Source organism: Anser brachyrhynchus (assembly GCF_964034855.1).
Source record: "Anser brachyrhynchus genome assembly, chromosome: 4".
Lineage (NCBI taxonomy): Eukaryota > Metazoa > Chordata > Aves > Anseriformes > Anatidae > Anser > Anser brachyrhynchus.
Window position 1 is genome coordinate 3,952,690 of NC_137698.1, and position 25,071 is coordinate 3,977,760.

General features: G+C 45.3%; 1 protein-coding gene across 4 annotated transcripts in view; it reads left to right on the forward strand.

Moving 5' to 3' along the window:
• The window catches only part of ELOVL6 (ELOVL fatty acid elongase 6), a 70,564-nt gene that overhangs the window by 26,371 nt on the left and 19,122 nt on the right, over nucleotides 1–25,071 (forward strand). For 2 of the 4 annotated variants that reach the window (XM_080588834.1, XM_080588832.1), the window contains one exon: nucleotides 16,063–16,194. In XM_080588834.1, the coding sequence (XP_080444960.1) occupies nucleotides 16,124–16,194 (71 nt within the window). In that variant the 5' untranslated portion in view covers nucleotides 16,063–16,123. Of the gene's footprint in view, nucleotides 1–5,697; nucleotides 5,757–12,101; nucleotides 12,526–16,062; nucleotides 16,195–25,071 lie in introns of those variants that run through there. The other 2 variants (XM_080588833.1, XM_080588835.1) reach the window with 2 other exon arrangements.

A 25,071-nucleotide genomic window follows, 5' to 3' on the forward strand; every position in this document is an offset into this window, starting at 1 on the left:
CAGGAGCTTAGGAATAACACATTTTGCCTCTTAACTGTTTGAACCTAATGAGTGACTGGCTAAAACTTAGAAACGTCAAGCGTGATCTTTTATGAGTTTTACTGTTTATCCAGGAAGACCTTATAGCGGCCTTCCAGTGCCTACAGGGGCCTACAGGAAAGCTGGGGAGGGACTCTGTCATGGAGTGGAGTGACAGGATAAGGGCGAATGGCTTTAAACTAAAAGAACGTGGATTTAGATTAGATCTCAGGAAGAAATTCTTGACTATGAGGGTGGTGAGGCACTGGAAGAGGTTGCCCAGAGAAGCTGTGGATGCCCCATCCCTGGAAGTGTTCAAGGCCAGGCCGGATGGGGCCTTGGGCAACTTGGTCTGGTGGGAGGTGTCCCTGCCCATGGCAGGGGAGTTCAAATTAAATAATCTTTAAGGTCCCTTCCAACCCAAACCATTCTGTGACTCTATGAGTTATTTTCCAGTTTTTCTTTAGGAGCATGCTAAAAGGAAACAGTCTGCAGCAGTGAGTCAGAGAGGCTAATTGTATCTTGCACAAAAAATCCACAAGCTTTTTCAGTTCAGATTATTTCTCTTCTGCCTTCGTTGAATTCATTGCTGGTGAAAGGTTCTGGGTAAACAGTCGTAAGGACTGAATTTTTTCTGACCACAGCTATATAAAAGTAGCACGCTACAGTGACCTTTCTCTGTTTTGCTTTTCTGCTGAGAGCAAATTGTAGGACTGTTCCTGGCTGAACATGGGCTTAATGCTACCAACTCGTCTCACGCAGATTATCAAATAGTCTTCAGGTAATAACGACCTTTGGTCACTGTGGACATGGGCCAGATCTGAACTAACAAGCTGTGGAGGCAATAGGATCTATATCCCATTACAAAACCTCTCTCTGGTCTTACTCATTAACATTTCAGTGGCAAAAGGTCAAATGAGTTATTTCATTAATAGTCATGAAACTAATTACATTGAAGTGCGTCTGTCAGTAGTAAAGGCAACTGACTTCTGTGCTTCTGAATAAATTCAGTCTGCATTAGGAAATGTTATTCTGCCTCTAAATGAGAGAAATACATTGCAAATCATGAAGAGGTATTAAAAGGGAGAATGCAGATGTGTCCTAAATGTGATGTGCTTGATGCTGCAGTTCCCTAATGCAATCAATTAGTGAAATGAATAATCAGAAGTGTGTTTGAGTAGGGGAGGAGGGTCTTGGGTGATACTTTGTGCCTTATCTCCTACCTCAGGCACTGGAAAGTCAGCAAGATAAAAAAGGCTGGGGGACAGGGTTGTCATTGACCTGGATAAAATCAAACTCAACCCAGCACCAGAACTAGTCCAGATATGTAGAAATGAGACATTGATCTATTGCGGAGATCTGACCAGAGCCCAACAGGTGTTTATTCAAGTTGCTTCCATGGGGTTATGACACCTGATTATGTCTGAAGACATGGTTAGATTTTCTTTGCTCAAGATCACAGGAAGCTTACGATGGAGCAGCTCAAGTTTCCTGAGTGCTAATCCCACAACCCAACGCTGCAGTGACTCCGGCTTGCTGAGAGCATGTGAACGTGTCCACCACATTACTCCCATACCCAGGATAGCACGTCAGATCAGGTCTGGTCCCAGTGCCACCGCAAGGACCGCTGTTTACTGTTGCTGTCATCATGTAATGCGAGGCCTCTTCCTTTTCCGTGTCTTCCTGAACCTGCACGCACCCCACGGGCAGCGGTGGAGGCACACGCAGGGAGGTGCCTGCTGCCTGTAAGAATGGAAAACAAAGTCATCTGCATTGCGTGGTCAGTTATGGTCCAAGACGTGTTCAGTGGGATCAGGGAGATGGCCTGTCCCTCCGTGTGTGTGTGCAGGTAGTTGGGAGAGCAGCTCCATGTGAGGCCCAGGACTAAGTGGAGGGTGAAAGCGGTATGAAGACAATTCCAAGCCATTAAGCTGTTCCCTTGCACTTAGAGGCCGAGGTTTGGCTGAATTTACCTCAAAGAAACAGTTCTTAGCTAAGGATCATCAGAGGTCACTGTATTTATGATCCTAGACCCTGTGAGAAATTATTTGCTTTACAGATCGAGTCAGTTATGTTTATCTGTTTCCTGGGGTAAGCAAGTAAAAGATGACAGAGAGAAGGGGGAAGAAGCCATAAATCAGCTTCTGCTAATTCTTGCCACTGGACAGCATTCTCCCACAGAAGAAACTCAAAAGCAAAGATGGGAATGTGGCCAGCTCTATGTTTGTATCACTGTCTCCTGTCTCTCCAAATGCACTGTCCTTTCTGCAGATAGGAAAAAAAAAAACATTAAAGAGTGTGAGCAGTAACAAGGTTACACAGGTATTTAAGGTAGATGAACCAGTCTGTAAAGTAATTATGGCATGAAGTCAGCTGCATTTGCAAACAACCCACTGTTGTTAGGAAAAGTACTCTATATGAGTGTACAGTACGTATGAGTATGCAGTAGAAGTAACTGCTAGTTATGACTGTAAATCTGTCCGGATTTAAATGTCTTCATGTGTCTTATGATGCTGGCTTAGAGTTCTGCACAGGTGTGAGAAGTTAGGGGAAAAAGCAGATTTCCCCCTTGGCTTTGCTGTCTGCTGTTTTTGTGTTGTCAACAGGCTCTAGCCAAACACATTTTTGTTACAGACGTGTTGCAGGAGACTATGTCTCCCAAGTTTAAGAAGACTAGGCAGATGTTGAAAGTCTCATCGTGTATTTATTGTACATCTGGGCAACTCAACTGAGATACTTCAAGAGACCTACAGTGAAGTTAATGAGGTGGTACGTACGTATGTAACGTGCGTACTATATCCAATGAGCTGTTGTTGGAAACCAAAGGTGAAGCTCAGTCACCTTTGCTCCTAGTAAGCTCTGCGTCTTCAGACATCCTCCGGAGTCTTGTTGCAAGATAAACCTGTGCTAGACTAACTGTAATGAAGGAGTTGCTCAGTGCATATTCACAACACCGGCAACCTGGCACCGGTGCAAATATGGTCTTGTACCACTGCCAGTGAAACGCACTGTAACAGGTTCAGCTGGATCGGACAGGCCAAAAATGAATAGAAAGAGACAATTTGTTGTTGTTGTTGTTGTTGTTTGTTTTTCCTTAGTAGAGAGCACCTTGCTCTTGCTTCACTTGGAACGTTTCTTAGCAGCCTTGGGTCTCCTCAGCTCATCTGGAGCTGTAGGCAGGACTTGCGGACACCACCTGCGTGCAGGCAGTGGGAGTGATGCAGCATGATTTCCAGCGAGCAGGAAGGCAAGCAGCGGTCATACCCCTTCTTCCTCCCTGCTACTGACTGTCACGAGAATACAGTTTGTGAATGGCTTGCATTGACTCCAGGTTACCAAAGCCGGAATGTGGTCAGATGCGTAGTTCCCGTCTTGAGACACCTTTGTTTAACTGACCCTTGCAAAAAGGAGTTTTTAGATGAGGGACAACTTTTTCAAATGTTTCTTTTTCGCTTAATAAGCGATAGTAGATACAGTGAACACATCCACACAGGGAAGGGCAGTCTTGCCAACCAAATCAGCAAAGAACAATATTGAACATATAAAGAGAGATTTCAAGGAACCTCAGGGAAGGGGAACAGACGTTTTCAGCTGATGTCTGCCCATGAAGAGGTCACAGAGAAAGAGAGATCACTGCAAGTTAATCCCTTAGGAAGGGTTGTTTAATCAAGGAGAGGTACTAGGTGAGGGACCTGGGGGAGCAGGAAATCAAGTCACATTGTTAAAGCTATCGAGTTTTGCTGTCTGAGTTAGGTGTGGCAAAGGACAAAAGCAACATCCACCAGCTAACACGCAGCTTTCCTGAAATGCTCTGAACTGGAAGGGAATTTTCCATTAATGCCTCTGAGTGCTGGACCAGACCTAAGCACTTCTCTGGCAATGGGAGAAGGCTGTGAACTCCCAGCTCCTCTGCAGTTTCACCATGTATTTTGGCAGCCTTTGGCCTCCTCGCTCTGTTATTTCCCACTTGGCCTATGCAGATAAAGAAGACAGGATACGCATTTGTTTGTTATTTGATAGGCAGCAGAGCTGCTTTGCCTGTAGCATTTAGGTTTGGCTTGGAGCTGCCGAGCTGTATTTCCCAGCTGTAGAAATAGATCTTTATGCCCTGAGCAAGGGTTGTTCCCACTTTCCCCACCCAATAAGTTGCAGCAACCTATGCTACTGCAATTTTTTCTTGATGTATTTACTGCCGCAGATGGAGGACTCTGCAAAAGCACGGAGTGTGCTTTTTCTGTGTGTGAATTTATGGGAATGGACGACGGCTTGGCAGCCCCACTGTCCGGGCAGTGCAGGTTTCTCCTCAGCATCTCGGCGCTGACCTGGGCTGACCCGACCCAGAGTGACAGAGCAACACCGCTTGTTCCCCTCTGCTCCTCTTGATGGCCACTGTGGAGGTGGCCGAGGTTGCCATGTGCCGTCAGGGCAGTGCTGTCCTCTGTGAGGTCCCTTGGGAAGCGAGATGCCTGAAGAGTTGTCGGCATCGAGTGGTCAAAACTTGTGGTCGCCAAGACTTCCAGCCCAGCTCAGGCTGTTAAAGATGGATGTCTGTAATGTCCGTAATAGCCAGGCTGCCTTCTCGCTCCGCTCTGCACACACAGTGTAGGACCGAACCCTGAACTCTTTGCTCTGGCCATGTTCTGCGGCAGTGCATAACCGCTGATGCAAACCGAGACAAAAACCAAACACCTGCTCTAATTACAAATGACATATTTGCTTGCAACGAGCTAGCAAATAGTTTATTATTTCGTTACCAGAAACACGGTGTTGTCAGCCAAATCAGTGCACTGATGCAGCAAAGCGCTTCAGTGAAAGAAAATAAAAGCCGAGGAATCCAGGCACGGGCACAGCTCAGGCAGGTTTCCCAAGCGAGACGTTTCAACACTGCATTTGTGCAACTAAGCTGATGCGGAGCACCGAGCAAAGTCGCCCTTAGCTCGGGGCGGCGCGGGGAGGCTGCTCCTGGGCAAACCCCGGTGCTTCGCTGTGCCACCAAGGGACACGAACCAGCGGGGAGAGGGAGGCACAGCCCCACAGGAAGAACGTGCTGCTTTTATGAGTCGGACCCACAGGAACGTGGCTCTAACTTCATTTGTGTTTGGCTGTATTTATCTCTGCAGACCCCTGGCTGGTGGCAGGCCGAACTGAGTTTGGTGTCAGGCTCTTCTCTCAGGTGACAAGTGATAGGAGGAGAGGAAATTGTCTCAGGTTGCACCAGGAGAGGTTTAGAGCGGATATCGGGAAGAATTTCTTCGTGGAGAGGATGGTCACGCGCTGGAGCGGGCTGCCCAGGGAAATGGCGTACCCCGTCCCTGGAGGTGTTTAAGGGATGTGCGGACGTGGTGCTAGGGGACACGGTTTAGTGACGGGACTCAGTAGGTCAGGTTGATGGTTGGACTGGGTGATCTGGAGGCGCCTTTTCCAGCCTCGGTGGCTCTGTGGTGCTGTGATCTTGCTCAGCAAGTCCCAGCCCTGCAGCCTGGTGGGGGGTTTGCGTTGGCACAGCTCGCTCGGCAGTGAAGGAACTGCCAGAAGGCAAAGGAGAAGCATTTGCAAAGTAAAGCTGCTGGGTTTGTGTGCTTTGGGCCTGTGACAGGAGAGAGGTGAAACGTCACTACCATCCCATGCACCAGGGAGCCTTTCCTCTCCTGGTCTGCTCTCCCAGAGACCGTTTTCAGCACAGTCACCCTGGACATGAGACTCGCTTGCAGGCCCAGGCCCTGGACCAGCAGCATTGGGTAAGTGACCTGCAGGGTCCCGCAGCCCCGCGGCTGGTCCATAACCTTTCTCACAAGCTTCCCAAGACCCATCTTTGATGCAGGCAAACACATCAGCACTTAGAAAGCAGAGTCTCCGGGAGCTCGGGTGTCCCTGTGGCTGGGAATCGCCTTCCAGCCTACAGGCAGCCCTGGCTGGCGTCTGCGGGTTTGTGCTGGTGCCAGAGAATGCACGCTTTCCTCGCCTTCCTCACCTTCCCCTTGCACGGGAGCGAGCTCAACCTGCCAGGCTTTGCTAATAGACATGTTGCAGGGACGTGTTGCGAGAGCCTACCTAAGGCATCGAGGGATCCTTATTTATTTATTTATCTTTATTTAAAGCCTATGCAGTTCGTGCATGGTAAGGGTCGGGGTAGTCCTTCAGATCAGCCACCCGTTGTGTTTGTCGTGATAGCTTTGTCCCAGCCTGCGTGCTGGAGACTGTCTCGCTGCTGCTTTGTTAGTTTATCATTTAATATGAATGCAAAAATCCTCAATCATGTAAAACACTCGCTCGTTCCCCCTCTCCCTCCCAAATTAACCGAGGCTGAAAAATAACACCGCATTTAAGCAGAGGCAGCAAAGCCTTTTTCCAGTCTTAGAAATGGAAATGACTTGTGTAAGGCAGCTGTGGTATTTTTTTTTAATGCAGGGAAGCATGTTTCCTTTTCATTTGTTAATTGTAAAAGCAAATTCGCCAAGGAGAGCCTAGTTAAACAAGTCTGGCGTTGACTAGAGAGAAGAAAAGGCCCTGCCTTTGCTCTGTAGCTGGCTGACCTGACTCACAGCCACGCCACGGCGCGTGTGTTTCCTAGGGCTGTCTCCAACGCAGTCCCCTTGGGTTTGGGGAGCCCTGGACAGAGGAGTTTCCAGGAGAGCTCACGCTGCCCAGAATGGGCCAGCATGCAAGGATGAATTATGCCAGCATCTCTTGGGACATCAAGCCTGTATTCTGGCACCTTTCAGTTAGACATTCTCATTTTGGCTGCAGGACGTATGCCACCCCTAAAATGGTTTAAAGTGTCTCTGTATACCATGGTGGGAAAGAGAAGCAGCTGCCTGAGAATATTTTCTCCATTGGATAATTACGGTCACGAAATTCAGATAAGGCCCATCATTGCTGGCTGTTTATGTTATTAAGGTGGAAATTCCTTGGTCCCTGGGAGCTCCTGGCTCTCACTGACTGACACCTCCTGTCACCTGCAGATTTTAGCAGGGCTGACAGAAACGATTCTTGAGCCTTCTCAGAAGGGTTTAAGCCCACCGTGTGAGCTCCAAATTTAGCCAAATCATTTGAATATAGTTTTACTCAAAAAAAACAAAAAAACAAGTTTTCAGTCTTCCTTTGAATGTAAAGTTAGCATTGGTTGGTTGAATCTAGCTGGTTGAATCTACTACCTAGGGCCTGACTGTAGCATGCTTACCTATTTGGTTAGTGAATCGATTTTCTTTATTATTTAACAGGATCACTTGGTGCATTACTGGTCGTATTATTAGCAGTATTATTTGGTTGCTATCAGTACTATAGGTAGTGTTTAACAGGAGCGAGTGGGAAGACAAAGTGGGACTTATCCTTCCTGCCATCCAAGCAAACAAGAGCACTGTGGAGGAGTTAGCAGCGTGTCACAGTGCTATGGGGAGCGTGGCGTATACCGGCACACTGTTTAAATACACCTCCAAAGGAGAAGGAAACACCGGTTTAAGTAGTAAGAGCTGGTACGGCTGTGACTGGAGTCAAAGTCATCCAGTGCCTGGCCGGTGGCCACGTAACACCCTTGTTTTATGTAGGGCAAAAGCTACCGGGGTGGGGCGGGATTGGAAGTGGAGGCCGCAGCGTGCGCCCGGCACCCTTCAGAAGTGTGGAGGAGAAGCTCAGCCACCTGAACATTTCGTGCTAAGAGGCCTTTCTCCTCCACACCTCCCTCTGCATGGCCAGCCACATCGGCGATGCCGGCTAGCGAGAAGCGGCTTTTGCATTTCCAGGGGTAGCTGCGAGGCGCAGGGACACCCATCTATGTTTGTCAGTCGTTGTTGATCCAGAAGCCAGGCAAATTAAAATAAATGGACAAAATAAAAACTGCGGTGGGAAGGAAAGGTAGTCACTGTCACGGGCTCTTAGAGTGGGAATAAAACCTTTCCCCTTGGCGGTTTGCGTTTGAGACTGGCTGCCTTTCGGAAAACATGCTGTAGTGAAATCTTGGTGCAAACACAGAGTAATTGTGAAACTCTCTGCTCTGCATTTATACTGCTCTTAGACCTGTTAATCTCAAAGCAGGCTACAGGTGAAGGGAAAGAAATAGAAAGGAAAGCAGTAAGCATTAGCAAACTGCTCTAGGGTGTCAGGGAAGTGGAAAAACTTGTTGCATACACGTTGCTGCACATTTTTCTCTGGGCGCTTGTGGCAGGCGTGCAGTTGCATTGATCATTGCCACCCTCAGAGATAGCATTTGCCTTTCCCAAGGAGAGAAACTTGAAAAGCACGCTGCTGTTAATGTGTACGGAGCACACGTGCACAGAACCGGAGCGCCCGGCCTCTGGAGGCAAGAGGCACCGGTTTGCTGGTGCTCTTGTAAAAGCCATGTGAAAGAACAGGGTAAGGCTACGACGAGAACAAAAGGGCATTGTGCTATACCCTCTTTGGGACATAAACATTAATTTAGGAGTACCCTGGCTCTTTACTAGAACAGATTTCTTTTTTTCTTTTTTTTTTTTTTTTTAACCTCTTTAAAGACCAGCCATAAGTTAGCAAACCTGCCTCGGAGGGAAGTTTGAGAAAAACCCAACAGTTACAGAGGGGATCGGTGGTGCACTATCCGATTAGCAAACGGGATTGCAAAAGGAATATGTTTGGAGATGTAAAACAAATTTTGGTTATGTGACCTTTGGGAAAACACAAAGGTCGGATCATTTATTTAATTTCCCTACCTTCTTGGGAGACCACTTTTTGCTTTAAAAAATCTGAAGTGGTATCACTGACATGCTAACAGGTTTTTGTATCATTTACAGTAACTGTTGTGGTTTTTTTTCGCCTTAATGACCATGGTCATTAAATTCTGACTGTTACGTTTAAATTGTTTAAAAACAGTTTTATTTCCTTCCTTTCGTTCATTTGTCCGTGTGCCTTGAGGAGCTGGATGTCAAATACTGCTCCATCCTGGCCAGGCCCGTTTTCCTTCTTAGAGTATCGTGTGTGCAGCCACTTCCATCCTAGCCCAGGTTCACATCCACGCGTTCTCTCCTTTGGGCACATCCCGTTTTAACAGGCCTTCTCTGACCAGGACGTGCGCCTCTTCGTGTGTACGTAACACTTTAACGTTACACTTGCTAATCCTCTAGCAACCTGGGTTCTTTATGCCGCGATGGAAAGTGAAATACTGCTAAGCAGTTTAGCATCCCGTCTAATTAGGTGAGGCGGTGACTAAGGGCAGGGAACAGCCTTGAGGGTGGAAGCAGAAGGGAAGACGCAAGCTCTTTGGCTGGGCAGAGCTGGCGGGTCCCGTCACCTCTAATGGGGTGCCTGCGCCAAGCGTGAAGTTTTAGGCAGGGGTGGAAAGCCAGAACAAGCCGTCATAACCATATTGCTGACAGGATATAGATAAGCCATATTAATACCGTGTACTTTGTACTGCCTTGTGCCGCTCCTGCTGCTTTATGCCTACCGTTGCAGGCTGGCTCAGGACTGCAAATAGGATGTTTGCAGTAAAAGCCCGGAAAACAGCCTGGCTACGGGATTAACTGAGGAAGGGGTGCTGGGGATCGCGTGGTGTTTGCCGTGTCCCTGCCCCATCGCCCTTTCCACCACAGGTTTCGACAACGTCATCCTGACACTTGCATTTCATCTAAATTGGGTCCTGAGAGCTGTGACCATAATGAGAAAATTACTTCTTCTGGTTTTCCGTTGGCAGTATTTGTCAGGGTGTTTTACATTTACTTCTCAACTAAGCTTATCTGGGTTCAGACCAGCTTCCCCCTTCCTTTATCTTTTCAACGGCCTGTTTTAAAGGTACTGATTTTACTGATCTCAAGTAGGCCGATTCTGGATTTAACGAGGAAGCTACAGGTCACGGCCAATGACATGGGAATGGTGATGGACTGAAAGTACTAGGAAATTTGTTAATGTATTACTCCGGGGACAGAAGCCTCCACTGGGAATAAAAAGCGTGAAATTCTTACATAAGTAGCGGTGGAGTTCAGTTCATGAAAATGTCACTCAGTAATGATTACTTAGCCCTCTAACGCGTTCCCTGCTGGTGGATGGGTGGCACCAGTGGCAGCCCGTGGTGTCGTAAGGAGGCAGTGACGTGTAAACCTGCCTCGTGGCTACTCCGAACTTCTCCCTGTTGCAAGTTTTGAGCACTGCTGAAACACCCTTACGTTTTCCCCGACCTGCTACCCAGTTGGTAAAGAGGAGGAAAAACTATTAGGAAGCGTTCTGTGTTTTAGAGAGGTGGCTGAAAAGATTTTGGCGAGATTGCACCGTTTTTTCTGGTCTTTGCTAGTTTCCTGTCAGTCAAGAGTTAGGTCTGCACCTTCTCCATCGGTGTCCTTTGTCCTTGATCTCTCAGCAGCAGACGAAGGTCAGATATCCTGAGATTTTAGATACATCAAGCAGTCCTTGACATCATGCATCAAAAGGTACTGCAGGACTGCTCAGAGCAGGTTGATGTTCTCCAGGTGACCTGATTTTTCTTCACTGGTGGATAATGGAAAATATTCCTTCTTTTCTTTCTCAGCCCAAAATGTACTTTTTTTGTGAGCTCCATTCTCTCCCGCCCCCGCCACGGGTCAATAAGTATTTACAAGGTTTGAAAGCAAGACACTTCACTCTGCAGCTCCATTGCTGGGATGTCACCGGTACCAATACCCCCTTTTCATCAGACCTAGGCCACAAAATGGCATCTCTGGCTTGCTCAGATCCCTCTCTCTGGGTCTAGGTCTTCAGATGGGGAGGAGTAGGCTGGAGAGTGTATATTCTATTTTTCTGTGCTTTTCAGGCATCCCCTCAGTTTGGCTTCCTCGAGGACAATTTAAATTTTGCCAGCACTGAAAGAGTTATGAAGTGATCCTGTCCAAAGGTGGTCATCGAGCCAGAGATATAAGGGCTTATTTGTACAGGACTCACGGCTGCCCTGTTTCTACAGTTACACGCTGCTCCAGAGGAGAATCTTGCACGTCTCTTCTGGCTGGGAACCCTCTCAGGAAAATCAAAACGTTTTTTGTTTGTTTGTGTTGTGCAATCCACTGGCAGCTGTAGCAACATCATTTTGAGGTAGCGTTGCAGAAGGCTGGAAGGGAGCAACGTTTGCTGGAATGTCTTTTAGGACAGACAGACAAACAACACGCTGCTTGCTTGCAATCACTTCATTTTTCCTGTTTCATTTTGAACTACTTTTTCGTTTTTTTTTTTTCCCCCACTTCAGTATCTTTTGAGATCCAACAGTTACTATTTCCACAACTATTGCACTTGCAAAGGTAGCGAGACCTGACCCCACTGCGGTGCACAGGCATTCCTGTGGATGCAGGGGCAAAGGTAGCGTTAGTAAAGTATTCTTGCTGATGCGTTATTTCTAGTGTTGTGTTGGATCCTGTTAAATAAATAAATATCTGCCCCCAGAGCGGTGACTCAAGCAGCAGTTGCCTATACAAATAACCCTCATGACTTGCTTAAGGGGTCTTCCTGCATCTGAAGGCCTTACGTTGATGTACTACTTAAAGTATAAATGTATTAAATGTCATAGCCATTGATTCATTTGATCAGATAAAAAGATCAAATGAGTAAGGCGATATGGAAATCTTGTTATTTTCAGGCCGTGCCTCTATGACATACCTCCACGTGCATCATCCTTAACTGCTTCCAGGTGAGACCTGTGTACAGCGTGGCTTTAACTGGGAGAGATGTAGGTTAGTAGTCCCCGAGTTCACTTGTAGTTGAGTTTGTTTACTAGCTCCAGGTTTTTACTGTAGAGGCCAGAGTTAAAATTACGTTGACGAAATTAGGAGTGAAAGTACTGTAGCTTTTCATCAGAGCTGCAGTGCCTGTGACCTGCATTAGTGTCCCTGCTCTCTGCCACCGCTTCAGCAATTGCCTGAAAGCCCCAGCAAATCCTGGAGAAACCCACGGTGGGCCCAACGAGACACTCTGCTGCTATTACCTCTGGTAACCAGAGGTCTCTGCATTAATTTCCATTGCTGGGTAGTTTCTACTCCATGTCTGTGCTAGGTAAAAGCACACAGGTGACCACCATCACCCACCATCTCCACCAGGTGGTCCCCATTCAAAACACAGCGTAGAAGTGGAGGAAATCTGGGACAGAGCCAGAGATGAAGCTGCTTTGCCTTCAGTGATAGCAAACTTTTCCAAACCCACAGTTTTGAAACTGTCTGGTGTCAAAACCCTCAGCTTGAGGGATTGTTTTCTGAAGTGCTTTCCATTTGAGGCATAATTTTCTCTCATGACCATGCCGATACGGCAACGGGCACAGGACCCCAGTGGGAAGGCAGCTGTGGGAGAATAACAGCCCCTGCCCAGGCTTCGTTCCCCGACTCCCCTTCCTTTTGCCGCTGGCAGAGGGGGTGCCTGGGGAGCTGCCCCAGCCGCAGGGGGAGCACAGCCCAGCAGGGCCCGTCACGAGGAGGCTGAAGGCCCGCGTGCTCCTTGAGAGGCAGGTTTTGGAGATCAGGGGGCCAGCTGATCGTGCTGAGATGCGTCCCTGTTCACTCTCATAGCCCGTTACGTCAAAGAGCATCATCGGTGAGTCACCTACCCGTGTGTCTGACTGTCGTCCGTGCTGCTCTAAATATAAACGTCAAAGGATGTTTAGCTGTGGGAGTAAATCAGACCACCTTGGCGTGTGCCTATCGGACCGGTCTTCCTCTGCTACGTTTCCCACTTGCTCCGTTACGAGGGCTGGCATGGTCGATAGGAAGCGAGGGCAGAAGTGCAAATCAAGCCCAGGAGCACGGGTTGTGTTTCCATATACAGATCCGACACATCCACACGTTGCATCTCTTTGTGCTGTGCTGTCAGAGCTGAATTTAGGAAGAGGGAGAGAAAGGTTTGCTTTGACAGCGTTTCTGAAGTAGACACCCCGAGAGACTGCGAAGCGTTTTCACACCCTTTTTTTGTACGTACAGAAGGTGTGATATTTAAACAAGCATCAGAGAGAAAGCAGCTTTGCCAAGGCTACCAGGCGCTGCTGGTGGACTGCAGACGTGGATGTGCTGTGTGATTTACACTGGTTTCGGCTGAAGCACTGCAATTAGGCTCTCAAGTTTGGAGTTTCAGTAGTAAACACGGTTGGCTGTAATTGTTTTTTGTTGAAAGCTGTGAGAAACGGGTAAGAAAAGCATCCTATCTGTCACCTTACAAAGCATCCTGCATTTTTCTTATCCTTTTTAGTAAAATCTATTATTTTACAAACGCAAATGAAATGCTGATGAAGAATGTCAAAAGAAAAACATCAGAAGCCTGAAATTGCCTGTTTCCTTGCCAGAAGCACTCTGCTCTGGCAACTGCAGTGTTGGTTTTTTTTTTTTTTTTACCTGTTGTGCTCCCTTAACAGCCTATGATGCAGAAGTGGTAATGAATTTAAGAATGAGCTCTGCTGGTGCAAGGTATATATGTCTTGATAAAAAACGTTTCTAAAAACCTATAGAAGGTAAATAGAGGTGGATAACGCTGCTTCACTTTACTGTGCCCCTGCTGAATGCTGTTATGGGGATAATCCTGTGTTATGTTACAGATCATTATGTTAAAAGATCAGCAAAGGTTCTCCTTTGAGTGTTCTTACAAGGTTTTTCCTTAACCGTTAAAGAAAATGCTTTGGAAATATTGTATTTTATGGTATATACCTATGTCAGTTTACTCATGAGCGTCAGAGAACGCTACAATAATGACTCAGGCTGCTATTTTCAGGATAAATAAATGACAACAGTGCAGCTGGGCTGCAGCCCCTCGTCAGAGGCACGGCAATATTCAGGGCTACCTCTCTTCGTGTCAGAGGTGCCAGGATGGCTCGTGCTGCTGTGCACAAGGCTCACCGCAAGGCCTCGGTCTGTCATTTTTGAATGCTGTGGTATTTTTAATACGTACAGTATTTCACAAATCATCTTCTTCTGCCTCCCTCTTCTCAATTAGGTTTCTTTTCCTTTTCTTCTTTCCTGTCTCCGTTGCTCTTCTAATGAAGGATTTGAGCTTCTAAAAAGCACATCAGTGCACAAACCTCCGTCCGTCAGGATGCAATAAAACACAAAACCTCTCTTCAGTGTTCACCGTAAAGGGAGAATCAGACATGGTGGCCTGTGGCCCCGATGGTGACAATACTGCCTCTCCCTGCTGTGGGGTTTTTGGAAGACGTGACTGAGGCTCTGTGCAGTGTGGGCAGCCCAAGTCCTCCGTCAGTGTGCCCCTGGGTGCAAGAAGGGTGCCTCACATTTTCAGCCTGTAGCTCCAAAATCTGCGTTCCCCTTTTTGCAGTGATCCCCAGACCGAGCAGAGCATCCTACAGCTTCTCTAGAAAATTCCCCTGCCTCCCTTTTGGGGGAACAAGCTGGCACCTTTAACTGCAAAACATGGAGTTGTATTCAGTATAGATAGTACTTAGTCCCCGAAGTCTGAAAATGTAGGAAGGTGGGAGACAACTGTGAGAAACAGAAATGCCAGGAAAATGTGGAGGATTTGGCAGCCTTGTCTTTATGTCTACCCTGCAGCACAGCGTTGACGACAAACACATGAATGTGCTAGCGTTGAAGCTACTGGATGCGAGTCTGCCACTGAGTTACTTTGGGGGATTTTTTTTTTTTTCTTTGAAGTTTCAAGGTTTAGTTTTTTTGCTGGTGTTCTGCTCTGTTTAGTTTCTCTAAACTGTAGTAACGTAGTAACTGTAGATAGTAGTAATGAGATGTTGCAGTGAAGCCCACTCCCCGCGTGCAGCCAAACCTCGCGGCTGGCACCACCAGCACAGCGCTGTTTGCTGGGGGGATGCCTTTTACCACCGCTGCAAACGGCGCTGAACTTGTTAGAAAGCTGGTAGAAGTGACCTCAAGTTTATCTGTTCTAGTTAAATGAGCTGTCGCTGTTGTAGCTGTGTAGCTGTTGACCTCATTCAACTGACTGAACGCCGGGAGTCTCCTCCTGTCCCGTAGCCCTTCAGTTTTGTCTTAGCAGCTGGGCAGTTCAGTATGAGCAAGTTTGGAGCGGTTCATCGCTACCCAACCTGGTTAGCAAACATTTACTCGCCTCCAGCCGCACCAAACTGCAGTTGTGCTATCAGATTAATGAATTCTTGAGAGTGTTTGTGTCTTTCTTTTGGGGATGCAGAAAGAACCAGCACCTCCCGGTGCAAAGCCATAGTCTGCTGATATTTGTGTATATAGTTAGAGCTTTTGTAGAGAAAAATGTGTTCCTAAATATATAGCCACCCAGTCAGGGCAGGCCACCTGCCTTAGAGCTGTGCATTAATGGTGTATTAAGTATTACTCAGTGTAATATAGTGATGTGTGGGAAGGAATCCCAGACTGAATCTATTTTTGACCTCTAATCTACAATGAGATCTACAATGAGTTACGGCACCAGAGTTCAAATGCTTGCTGATTATTGCTGAGCTGGGCTACTAGCAGGCAGTTTTAAAAATAAGGCTTGCAATTTTACCAGTATCACTGAAGTTCCTCTGCGGAGCCCTGCTTGATCTTTCAGCGTATTCACTGGATTTCTTGAACTGACCATTGCAAGAGGGCAACTCCACTCAGCATCGTCGCAGCTCAATGGGGCTGTTGACCCCTCGCTGGTGGTGCTCCACTTCTCGTGGGTCTTTTCTTACTGGGTTGCGATGCTCAAGGTCTTTAAGTGTCTTCTTGGAGGAAACAATGGAAAAGAAAGTTGCCAGGTAGCACAAAATATGATATGACAATAGTGAATGAGCCACAAAAAAACAGTCAGTTGGTGCAGGTATTGACCGTGTTGTGTTTGTGGAGGTGTGTCTGGACAAAGGACCCGCGCGGGCTATGCTGTGTCTATAATCTTCACAGAAGAACAGTCTACACAAACTGGGACAGATGAGGAACCAAATTTGGCTCTCCTTTTCCAGGAGAACTACAGTTTTGCTTGCAGTAATACCTAGACCTACGTGCAGGCGTGTAGGTTGGTGCAGTAACAGGTGTCTCTACTGGGCTGCGGGAATGTCCTCAATAGTTTCCTTTCACAGAAATGCACGAGCACGCAGCAGTTATCTTCTGACTGTCTGGTACTAATGCAGCACTTGACAGGTGTTTTTTTGTTTTTGTTTTGCAGGAAGAAATCATTCCTATTTTCAGCACTGTACGCTGCCTTTATATTTGGTGGTCGGCACCTAATGAACAAGCGAGCAAAATTTGAACTGCGGAAACCACTAGTGCTCTGGTCCATGAGCCTTGCCGTCTTCAGGTAGGCGTCTCTTCACATCCACGGCTTTTGACAGTAGTCCCTGAAAAAAGTTTTGGTTTCTTCAGATGCAACAGTAGTGCTAGTAAGGCAACGAGCTCACCCAGAAATGGACCTTTTTTAGTTCTGCTGTCCAGGGCTATGTCCTGATCCACTCCTCACCATTGAAATGGTCCTCCTTGGCTTGCTGGATCATACAGCATTAGAGAGGAGAGAAATCAATGATGTTGAAGAATAAAGTTTGGGAAAAAAAAAAGTGAGGACAGGAGAAAAAGCACATATCATTGCAGTAAATTTACCACGCAAACTACAAATGGAAATAAACACATTAAGATGCTAGTCTTGTTCTCATGTGCTAGTTGGTATTAGGTTTATATGGGTGTATTTATGGAATATTTAGTCAAGACTCTGATCTCCATTACAATGAGATAAGCCTAGACCTCCCTGACTGAGATCAAAATCTGGCTTCTGGGTATTCCATCAGAAGCAAAGAGCTTATGAATATAGCAAAATGGTGGCTCAACAGGGAAAAGGCTGTGTTTTATCGCTGCACATCTCTCTAGTTCTGTGTTGCCCCTGTACCATCAGGTTCGATTCTTCTTAGTTCCTAAAGTCAGGAATAAAACCGACCAACCCAAATTCCACTTTATCTGCTTAATATATTAATTTTTAACAAAACAGAACATCAACAAACAAATGAACAAATACTTTTAAAAATAACCTTTACAAACACACAAACTATTGATAGAATTTACAGTACACACAAGACCTGAAGATTATCATTCATTTCAATGCCTGTTGGGAGTGTAAGTTGTAGTTCACTCTACAGTATAGAAACCATTTGGAAACCATTATCAAACACTGATACCCAGATCATTTTCTAATACCTTTATAATAATTACTGACTATATTAGTTCACAGGTGCATAATGCAGATTTGCTTACTGAGCAGCTGTGAATGTTGAATGAGTTTTTGCAGGAAGGGAACAGTTTGAGCTGAGAGTTGCTACAGAGCAAAATGAGGAATGGAGAAATTTGTTTCCTTTGCCTTGTTGTATTTATTTCCTTTCATGTCCAAAATTGTTCTGTCACACTGGCTCTTCCTAAAACGCGAACAAGGGGAAATAAAATGTATTTTAACTTGTCTCATTCAGCTAGGACATGCTACCAGTAGAAGTCTAGACTATGTTGGCTTGATTTTAATAGTTCATAGATTCCTAAATATATATATATATATAATAGTGCTGACAAAACTTTGAGCATTCTGGATAACTTTGAGAGCAAGTTCTAATACTGAAAAAATGTATAATTTTTGTTTAGTGGCATTTGGTGCTGTGCTTCTGGCTTTGTGTCTAGTATAGTTTTGCTGTTAGTGTCCTGTACACAGTTGCCATCTTTCGCTGAATTTCAGCAAGTGTTGAATTGCTTCCCAGGTGGCATGTCATTTGTGTATCACTTTGCAGAGTGGTTTGTAGCCAGCTGGATTCCAAAGTATATATTCCAATTACGCTTTCCTGTTGAGCATAGCCACTAGAAAGCAGCTGACGTTTGCAAAGCAGTTGTAGTTTAATTCCCGATCTACAGGCAGGAGGCCTGATTTCAGAACTGTCCTTTGCAGAGGGTCACTAGCATGATTTTTAAAACCACACTACTTTGGGGTGGCTCTGTGGCTGACGTGCACGGTGTGGGGCCTTTAAGCAATTTCACTAATTAGTTACCAACCAAAGTCAAAGCAATGCGCTCATCAACAAACAGCAGCAATGTACACTACATTGTGAAAGTGCTGTGTAGGTGGACTGAAAACATTCAGACTGAATCAACACGTTCATTACTTGCAAACTGGAGTTTCCCATCATAATCAAACGAAATATCCATCGCACGGCCTGCAGCAGCTGCTGAGGGAGTCTGGCTAAGATCTAAAACGTGGACATCATCTTTGTGAAGCTGCAAGCTGCCAGCATGAACCAACCACAGAAACCACCTTCTCCTGGCAGCACAGGCACCTGCACTGAGCTCGGCGTCTGAAGGTGAGAAGCGCTTACCAGGAGGGTGCAGCCTGGGAGAGATTCACCCCTGTGGGATTTGCTCCCTACATCAACTCAAGTCGTACTGCTCCAGGGATGTCCCTGAGCACTGCAGAGCTTTCACCCTTCCTTCTGCACATCAGAAAATGAGATGGCGGGGGTGGAAAGGAGATGGAGGAACCCTAAGTGTGAGACATTCAGACTACATGGAGCATTTAAGCTGCTGGATTTGCTTTTGGGGACCAGTGGATTATACGAATGGTGCAGCTGCACCTATAAAGTTGTGCTCTTCTGAGGGCATGGTGTTTACAGCAAGGCAGAGCATGAAACCTCCTTAGCTTCTGCAGTAACATGCAATCCCGTACAAAACCAACCCAAACACAAGACCCCTTCACATCTTAACTGGAAAAAAAGAGGAAATGCACTTCCGTTAAATTTTCAGAGAGAATTCAAAGAAAATTTTCATTAAAACCTGACATGGAAAGTTGCTATAAGAAGTGTTAATTGGAACATCTATCTCCTGGCGTTTCACCATGGCTGTCCTTGCTAGGGCCAGCAGTCACTCCCAGCCTTACAGACTCTGGTAGCCAGCTCTACTAGACTTTGAATGCCATCAACTTCCCATGTAACTTAGGTGTTACTTTCCAAATAACCCTTTTTTTTTCTGGCTCCTCACATGACTAGGTCTTTCATTTACATATACTTAGTCTGAAAGACATTTCTGCTTCCTTTGAAGGTCCATTTGGATAGATTTATATGCTATTGTTCCACCTTCAGACTCACTATAGATCCAGGAAAATACTCCTCAGTTTTAAGTCTTCCCTGCTAGCTTTTGAAATTCTATGACATTTACAATACCTTTCAGAAATTGTAAGTATTGTGTCTGCCATGAATGGTTGTAATGAGGAAGAAAAACCTGCCTGGAGAGCCCTCAGTGTTCTATCTCAAGGTCAGAGTGAGTCTTTTTTTCAGAGTCCTTGTTTATCTCTCTTCTAACACTTTTACCTTTTTACCTACTTCAGAAATCATCAGAAATAGTAACATTTAGCAGAGGCTGGAAAAATGTGTTCTGGACTTTAAAAAAAAAAAAAAAGGGAAATTGCCTGCCAGGCAATGACCTGGCCCTCCTGCACAATGAATCCTGCCCGCCTTGCTTTTGCCAAGATCATTTAAATGTGGTAGCAGCTCTGGTAGGAAACTTGCCACGCCTGTACACAAACAAAACAACTACACCACCCTACCCAGCTTGCTGAGCATTCAGAGTGAGTTTTGTGTCAACACTGGCAGCCAGCAGGATTTGTGAGACAGAAAAGCAGCTTTATTTCCCTTTGGAAGCTATCAGCTAGTTTCGAACATTTTGTCTCTGGGATAGGGTTACTGCTGCTCCATGAATACCTCTGTAAAGGCAGCAACACTAAAGCTTGCTTTTCCCTTTGAAACCACTGTGAAAACACGATCTTTTAAGTCGTTTGTTGAGAAATTAGTTTGGGATATTTTGGGGGGTTGTTCTTTTTCCTGCTGGCAGGTTTGTTGAGCTGTTTCAGGCACTGAAGATTTGTTGTGTGACATGATGTGGCTTTGTTTTTGTTTTTCCATTTCATACACTTTGAGTGTTTGCACCCATCCTGTTGTGCACTGAGGTTCTGCTGGAGCAGCTCTGTGCTGTTCCATGTCAATGGGAGCCCCTTGTTAGGGAGCTGACACAAATGTTCCTTTCTCAGATTGGTAAGACCTCAAGCAAACTGTTGCTGATCCATCTGCACATCAAAGTGACTGTCAGTTCTGTATTTCTGAATATTTCCAGCGGTTAAAAACCTGCAAAACCACAATGAATTTGAATTGCCAGTTCTATGTACGTGCCACTTTGAACATAAAGTTAGGGTCATTCATTGACACCAAAGAATTTCTTACTTAGAGCATATCAAAAGTGTCCTGCTGGCATCTCCAGGAATCAGCAGAGCTGCAACCAGGACTCTCGCAGGAGGATACAAAGTCATTAACTCATGTTTTGATTGCATCTCAGCCGGATTTGTGTAGCTCCTTTAATGGGCCTTAGAGCCTGTGTATGGGTAACATTGCCACCCAGGAGCTCACTCAGGGGAGCTCCTTCACACAAGGCAGCAGCATGGCACTGTTTTCACTCACTCTCCATCCTTAAAGGGCTGCCAACAGAAGAATCAGGGTCAGGGCACTAACTAATCATAGCAAAATGTTGTTTTCCCTAAGGAACGTGATCACGTCGATAGAGGAGAGAAGGAAGCTAAAGCATCCAACGTGATGCTGTTGTATGTAGGGAGAAGCTAAACCTGACCATGACTGGTGCCGTGACAGGTGTGATTTGTCTCTGTCAAGCCTAAACCACACACTCATAATATTGTTATCATCAGCTGAGATCATGCAGATTCCAATCCAGCTTCAGCTGTACTTTGTAGCCACGGTGAAAATCAATTCACGTCAGCACAGGGTTTGCAGGCATCTTTCTTCTTGGGAAAGACTTTGTCTCAAAGTAGTAGGAGTGGTATCAATGGCCACTAGCTGCTTGCCACAAAGCCTCAGAAGTGAAATATCTCAGCAGCAACATTTCTTGTATTCGAAAGAGAAAACCAGAAAGTCTCACTGGAAAAAGGTGACTCACTTTTCTTTCATGAGACTGCTGTAATGGGTTTGTTTCTGCAAGCACAGCAGCATTTTGTGGAACGGTGTGCACTTGTTCTGCAGAGAGCTCCCAACAACATAACCCAAAAGAAGAAAAAAAAGAAGAAAAAAAAAAAAAAGAAGAAAAAAAAAAGAAAAAGAAGACTGAACATAAGTTTATGAACAGGAGTCCAATTGCTTGGATTTGTGACTCTGAAATACATTCTAGTTATCATGCCTTATACATAAGAAAACTGATGAACGGTGATTCAAATTTATGTCCAGTCTCAAGGTCCGCCATTCACAGAGCCTCGCCATGGAGATTAAAACACAACTTAATTTCGTATGTTGCTGAGCAACCCCTCAAAATCTTAAAATATTCTGAAATTTTACATGGGTCCTGAAAGTACGTTGACAGAGAAAACGAACTAATGAAAGAGCAGTATTTGCCAAATAGCATTAAGATTAATAAGTGGCATTTGAGGTGAATTATCTTCTCTCTCATACAGTTAAAAGCAAGAGAATGCCATATGAAGTATTCCCTATATTTGCAAAGCGCTGATGCATATTTTCAACAAGACGTGGTTCAGAACCCAAATTAATAAAGTGCTTAATATATACCTAACAATTTATTTCATTTGGGCCATGTTCACCGTTACAAGCTTGCCTGATTTTTTTATGCAACAGATATTGGATACATCTTTTTAATTACCATTTTGGAGCAAAAGTTGAAAACTGGGTGAACAGCAGTTCAGAATGGTTGGAGAGAAACAAAAATCCCTTGGATGATACAGAACAGTTTAAGAAGAAAAAAAATATTTTCTGTAAGCTAAACTGTAATCCCAGTAGGGAAATACAAACAGTGCTATGTAGGGTGAATTTATAAATTGCAAAGAAATGCTGGCTGGCATTAAAAATACAGCGTAGGGGTGATAAAAACGTATGGACTAAGAGCAATAAAGTACTGTCAAGAAGACATATGTCCAATATGTACCTTATTTATTCTAAGTAAGAAGAGCATCCCATGACAAATATCTTTATTCCCAGAATTGTGCTTGATGCCACGTGACAAAAAGATGCGCTCATCCTTTTCTGAAATCTCATCTTTTCGTTCGCTCTGCTGTTACAGCTGTGGCCTATGTTGTGCCTGTCAAAGTTACTTTGAATATAAAAAGTTTTTACTGTTTTTACCTTATCAGGCATGATTAAAAGTAAATCAGGGATTCCCTGTGAGACCTGGCTGATGCTAGTTTAAAGGAGATATGGATAGCATTGGCTAAACAATTCCTGTGGAAATCTCTTTTTTCAGTGCTAAGCTGGGCAGCCTTTCTTTAAAAAGTTCTCCTTTATTTTTTGTCTATTTGCTTTTCTGGAGATTTTTGTCGTCGTTGTTGCTGGAAAACGGAAGGCCTCAGCAAAGTAAATGCAGTGCATTGTTTGGAAACCAGCTTCTGCACTTGCTTGGCCCTATTCTGTCCGCTCTCAATCGGCGAGAGATCTGTCAGTCTGTTTGTCACCTTAAATGATATTTTTCCTGTGAAATCTTCCTGCTCCAGACCACAGGAGTGCCCTGCTCAAAGCACGGCCCCCTGGAAGCGGACTTCTCCTCTCAATTTTAAATTAAGGAAGGGACTGTACGAGGGAGAAAGGAGCCTCGGTGCCTGGCTTGTGTCCTCCCCGCTGCAGGTGGGGAAGAGGAGAAATCACCAGGGAACAGAAATCTCCGTGTGATGTCTTCTGAGTGAGTCCCCGACAGCTTATGCCTCTTGGATACAACGGGAATGAAGTGCTGAGAGGTGGGAACTCGCCCGGCCTAGCAAATCCAGCACTTCAGCCGTGGCTGGGTGCGTTAACAAACACAGGCAGAGCCGCACACGGATGTCAACCCGCGGTTTACCAAAGTCACCACCACCCAACAAATTCAGCTGTTCCTCTAAGCAAATGTATTTACTGTTCAGCAGCTGCGGGCACTTGGAGATCTCAGCTTCTCTGGACGCTCACAGGAGCGCTGCTGCAGGGAGGACGGAGCGAATAAGGAAGACGAATGACTCCGGGCCTGCGACTGCCATTTAATTTATGGAGCTGAGCAGCTCATTACAGCCATATTACAACTTTTAGCTTCTTTAAGCCTTCTTTATTCTGTCAAATGCTAGTCTTTATCTGTAACTTAGATTGAGTTTGATTTGTTATCTGCCTGTTTTACAGCTTTAGTGATTGCTAGCTCCATTGGTTGGCTTGATTCTCCGCTAAATCTTTTACTTTATTACATTTTGGCTTTATTTGCCCAGGATAATTTCAAACTCCTGAATACATACATTTCAATGCTATACATGATGGTTACTCTGCCATCTTGATACATTTGATCCTGTAAGTATCTCTGAATTATCCTGCAGAAATAGATACGTCACTTTTTTTAGATTATCATTTAAATCACTGTAATATTACAGTTATTCTAGAATTTTCTTGAGATAATGTTTGATGCTGACAATAATTTTGGTAACGACACAGGAGCAAGTGCAAATGCCCCTGAAGCATTCATTAAGGATCGCTTAAGAGTTACACTGTGCCTATGAATCCTCATGGGCTGCTTTAGAAATCCTTAGATGGATTCCTTAATTCTTATGAGATTTTGCACCAAACACAGGGCTTAAGCTGAAAATTGATATTTTTTTTTTTTTTTTTAGCAGTTTAGCCACAGTCCAAACTTGCTGAAATAAGTATCTAAGAACTAGGAAATGTTTCTTGACAGAAAATTACCTGCCCAAGTATACAGCCTTCACAGGATGCTGGGGCTCTTCAGCTCCAACAAGAGTCCAGTTATTATTTAGCGATGGAAGAGTGAGTTATTGCTTGAGAAATGATAGGTTTCATCAAGAAATATTGTTCCTGCAAGTTCCTACCCCCTACGTGCCAGATGATCAGGGACTAGCGTCAGGTAACAGCGCATCGAGGAGCACAAGAATGAATGGTGGGTAATTACTGTTGATTAGGTTGTAACCAACTCTTTGGAAGTCAGGTGAAATGCAGGGATGTGTGGGTAGAGCTGAAAAATTATTTTTCATTCGTTGCAAGAAAACAGTTACATGCTTTTCAGCAGTGTGTGGTTTCACTGGTGTCCCTGTGAGCAAATTTTGCTGTTCTCTCATGGTTTTGGGGTGATGATTGAGTACCACTGCCCTTCAGCCTGACCACAGCTTCTTCATCTCTTTAGCAAAGCCCAACGGGCCTTGCATAGCCGCCGAGTGCTCTGTGTAAGACTCTCCACCATTTTTTTAGTGTCAGCTGCTGTAAAGACCACTTGCAAGAGTCTGGTCCTGGCATTTGTTTTTCTGCTCTGCTTCCTTCCAGCAGCTCACAAAGTGTGGCTGCATTGTTTTCGTACTCTGCTCCTTGGGGTTGCCTGAATATAGCTAATCCCAGTCATAAAGAAGGCAGGTCCGGGGGATCAAACTGCATTTCCTGGAGGGGGAATTTGGGTTTGGTGAGGAGGGACTGGGAGACAGTAGCTGTGGCAGATTGATTTTCATCCACACATAAATAAGCCTGCTGAGTAGTAGTTGCAGCAATTGGCAGAGCTGTTGAGCTTGGCACTTTAGCAAGGGAGAATCAGATGGATTTTACTCTGCTGTGGTGTTAACGTGATTAAAATCTCCAGATGACAGTGTCCATTGATCTGGAGCCCTGCAGAGATGTCACTGTTTGGGATGCTTAGTGAGGTCCCTGGGGAGGGGAGGAAATTAGCCTTTTTTTTTTTTTTCCTTCCTAATTTTGTCAATAAAAAGGACAAAGATGGTTTTAGGAACCAGGTGAGATGTGACTAGGAAATGTGATGATGAGTGGGAACGGTTGAAGGGAGTGGCCCCACACAGAAGGATTTATTGCAGGGGAGAGAAAGAGACTGATGCAAGGAGCACAGTATCTGCCCTCACTTGAAACCATGGAGTGAGCTGTCACTTTAACATACCTCCAATTCCTCCATTCCCTCCCAGTAATTTATCACATGGGAAAGTGATAACCGCCCAGGCCTGTATGCATATGCTTATGGGTATATAAACTTGCACAGATGATATATTATTTCTTAGAGCCATGTAAAATATTTGCACAATTTTTAAATCAGTCTGAGCTGGCATGGCTTCAGGTTTTGGTCCCCACTGAAAACTCAAAATGATTTGCATTGAAAAGCTTGCTGGAGAGACATCTGGATCAGATACAGTAGAAGGGTC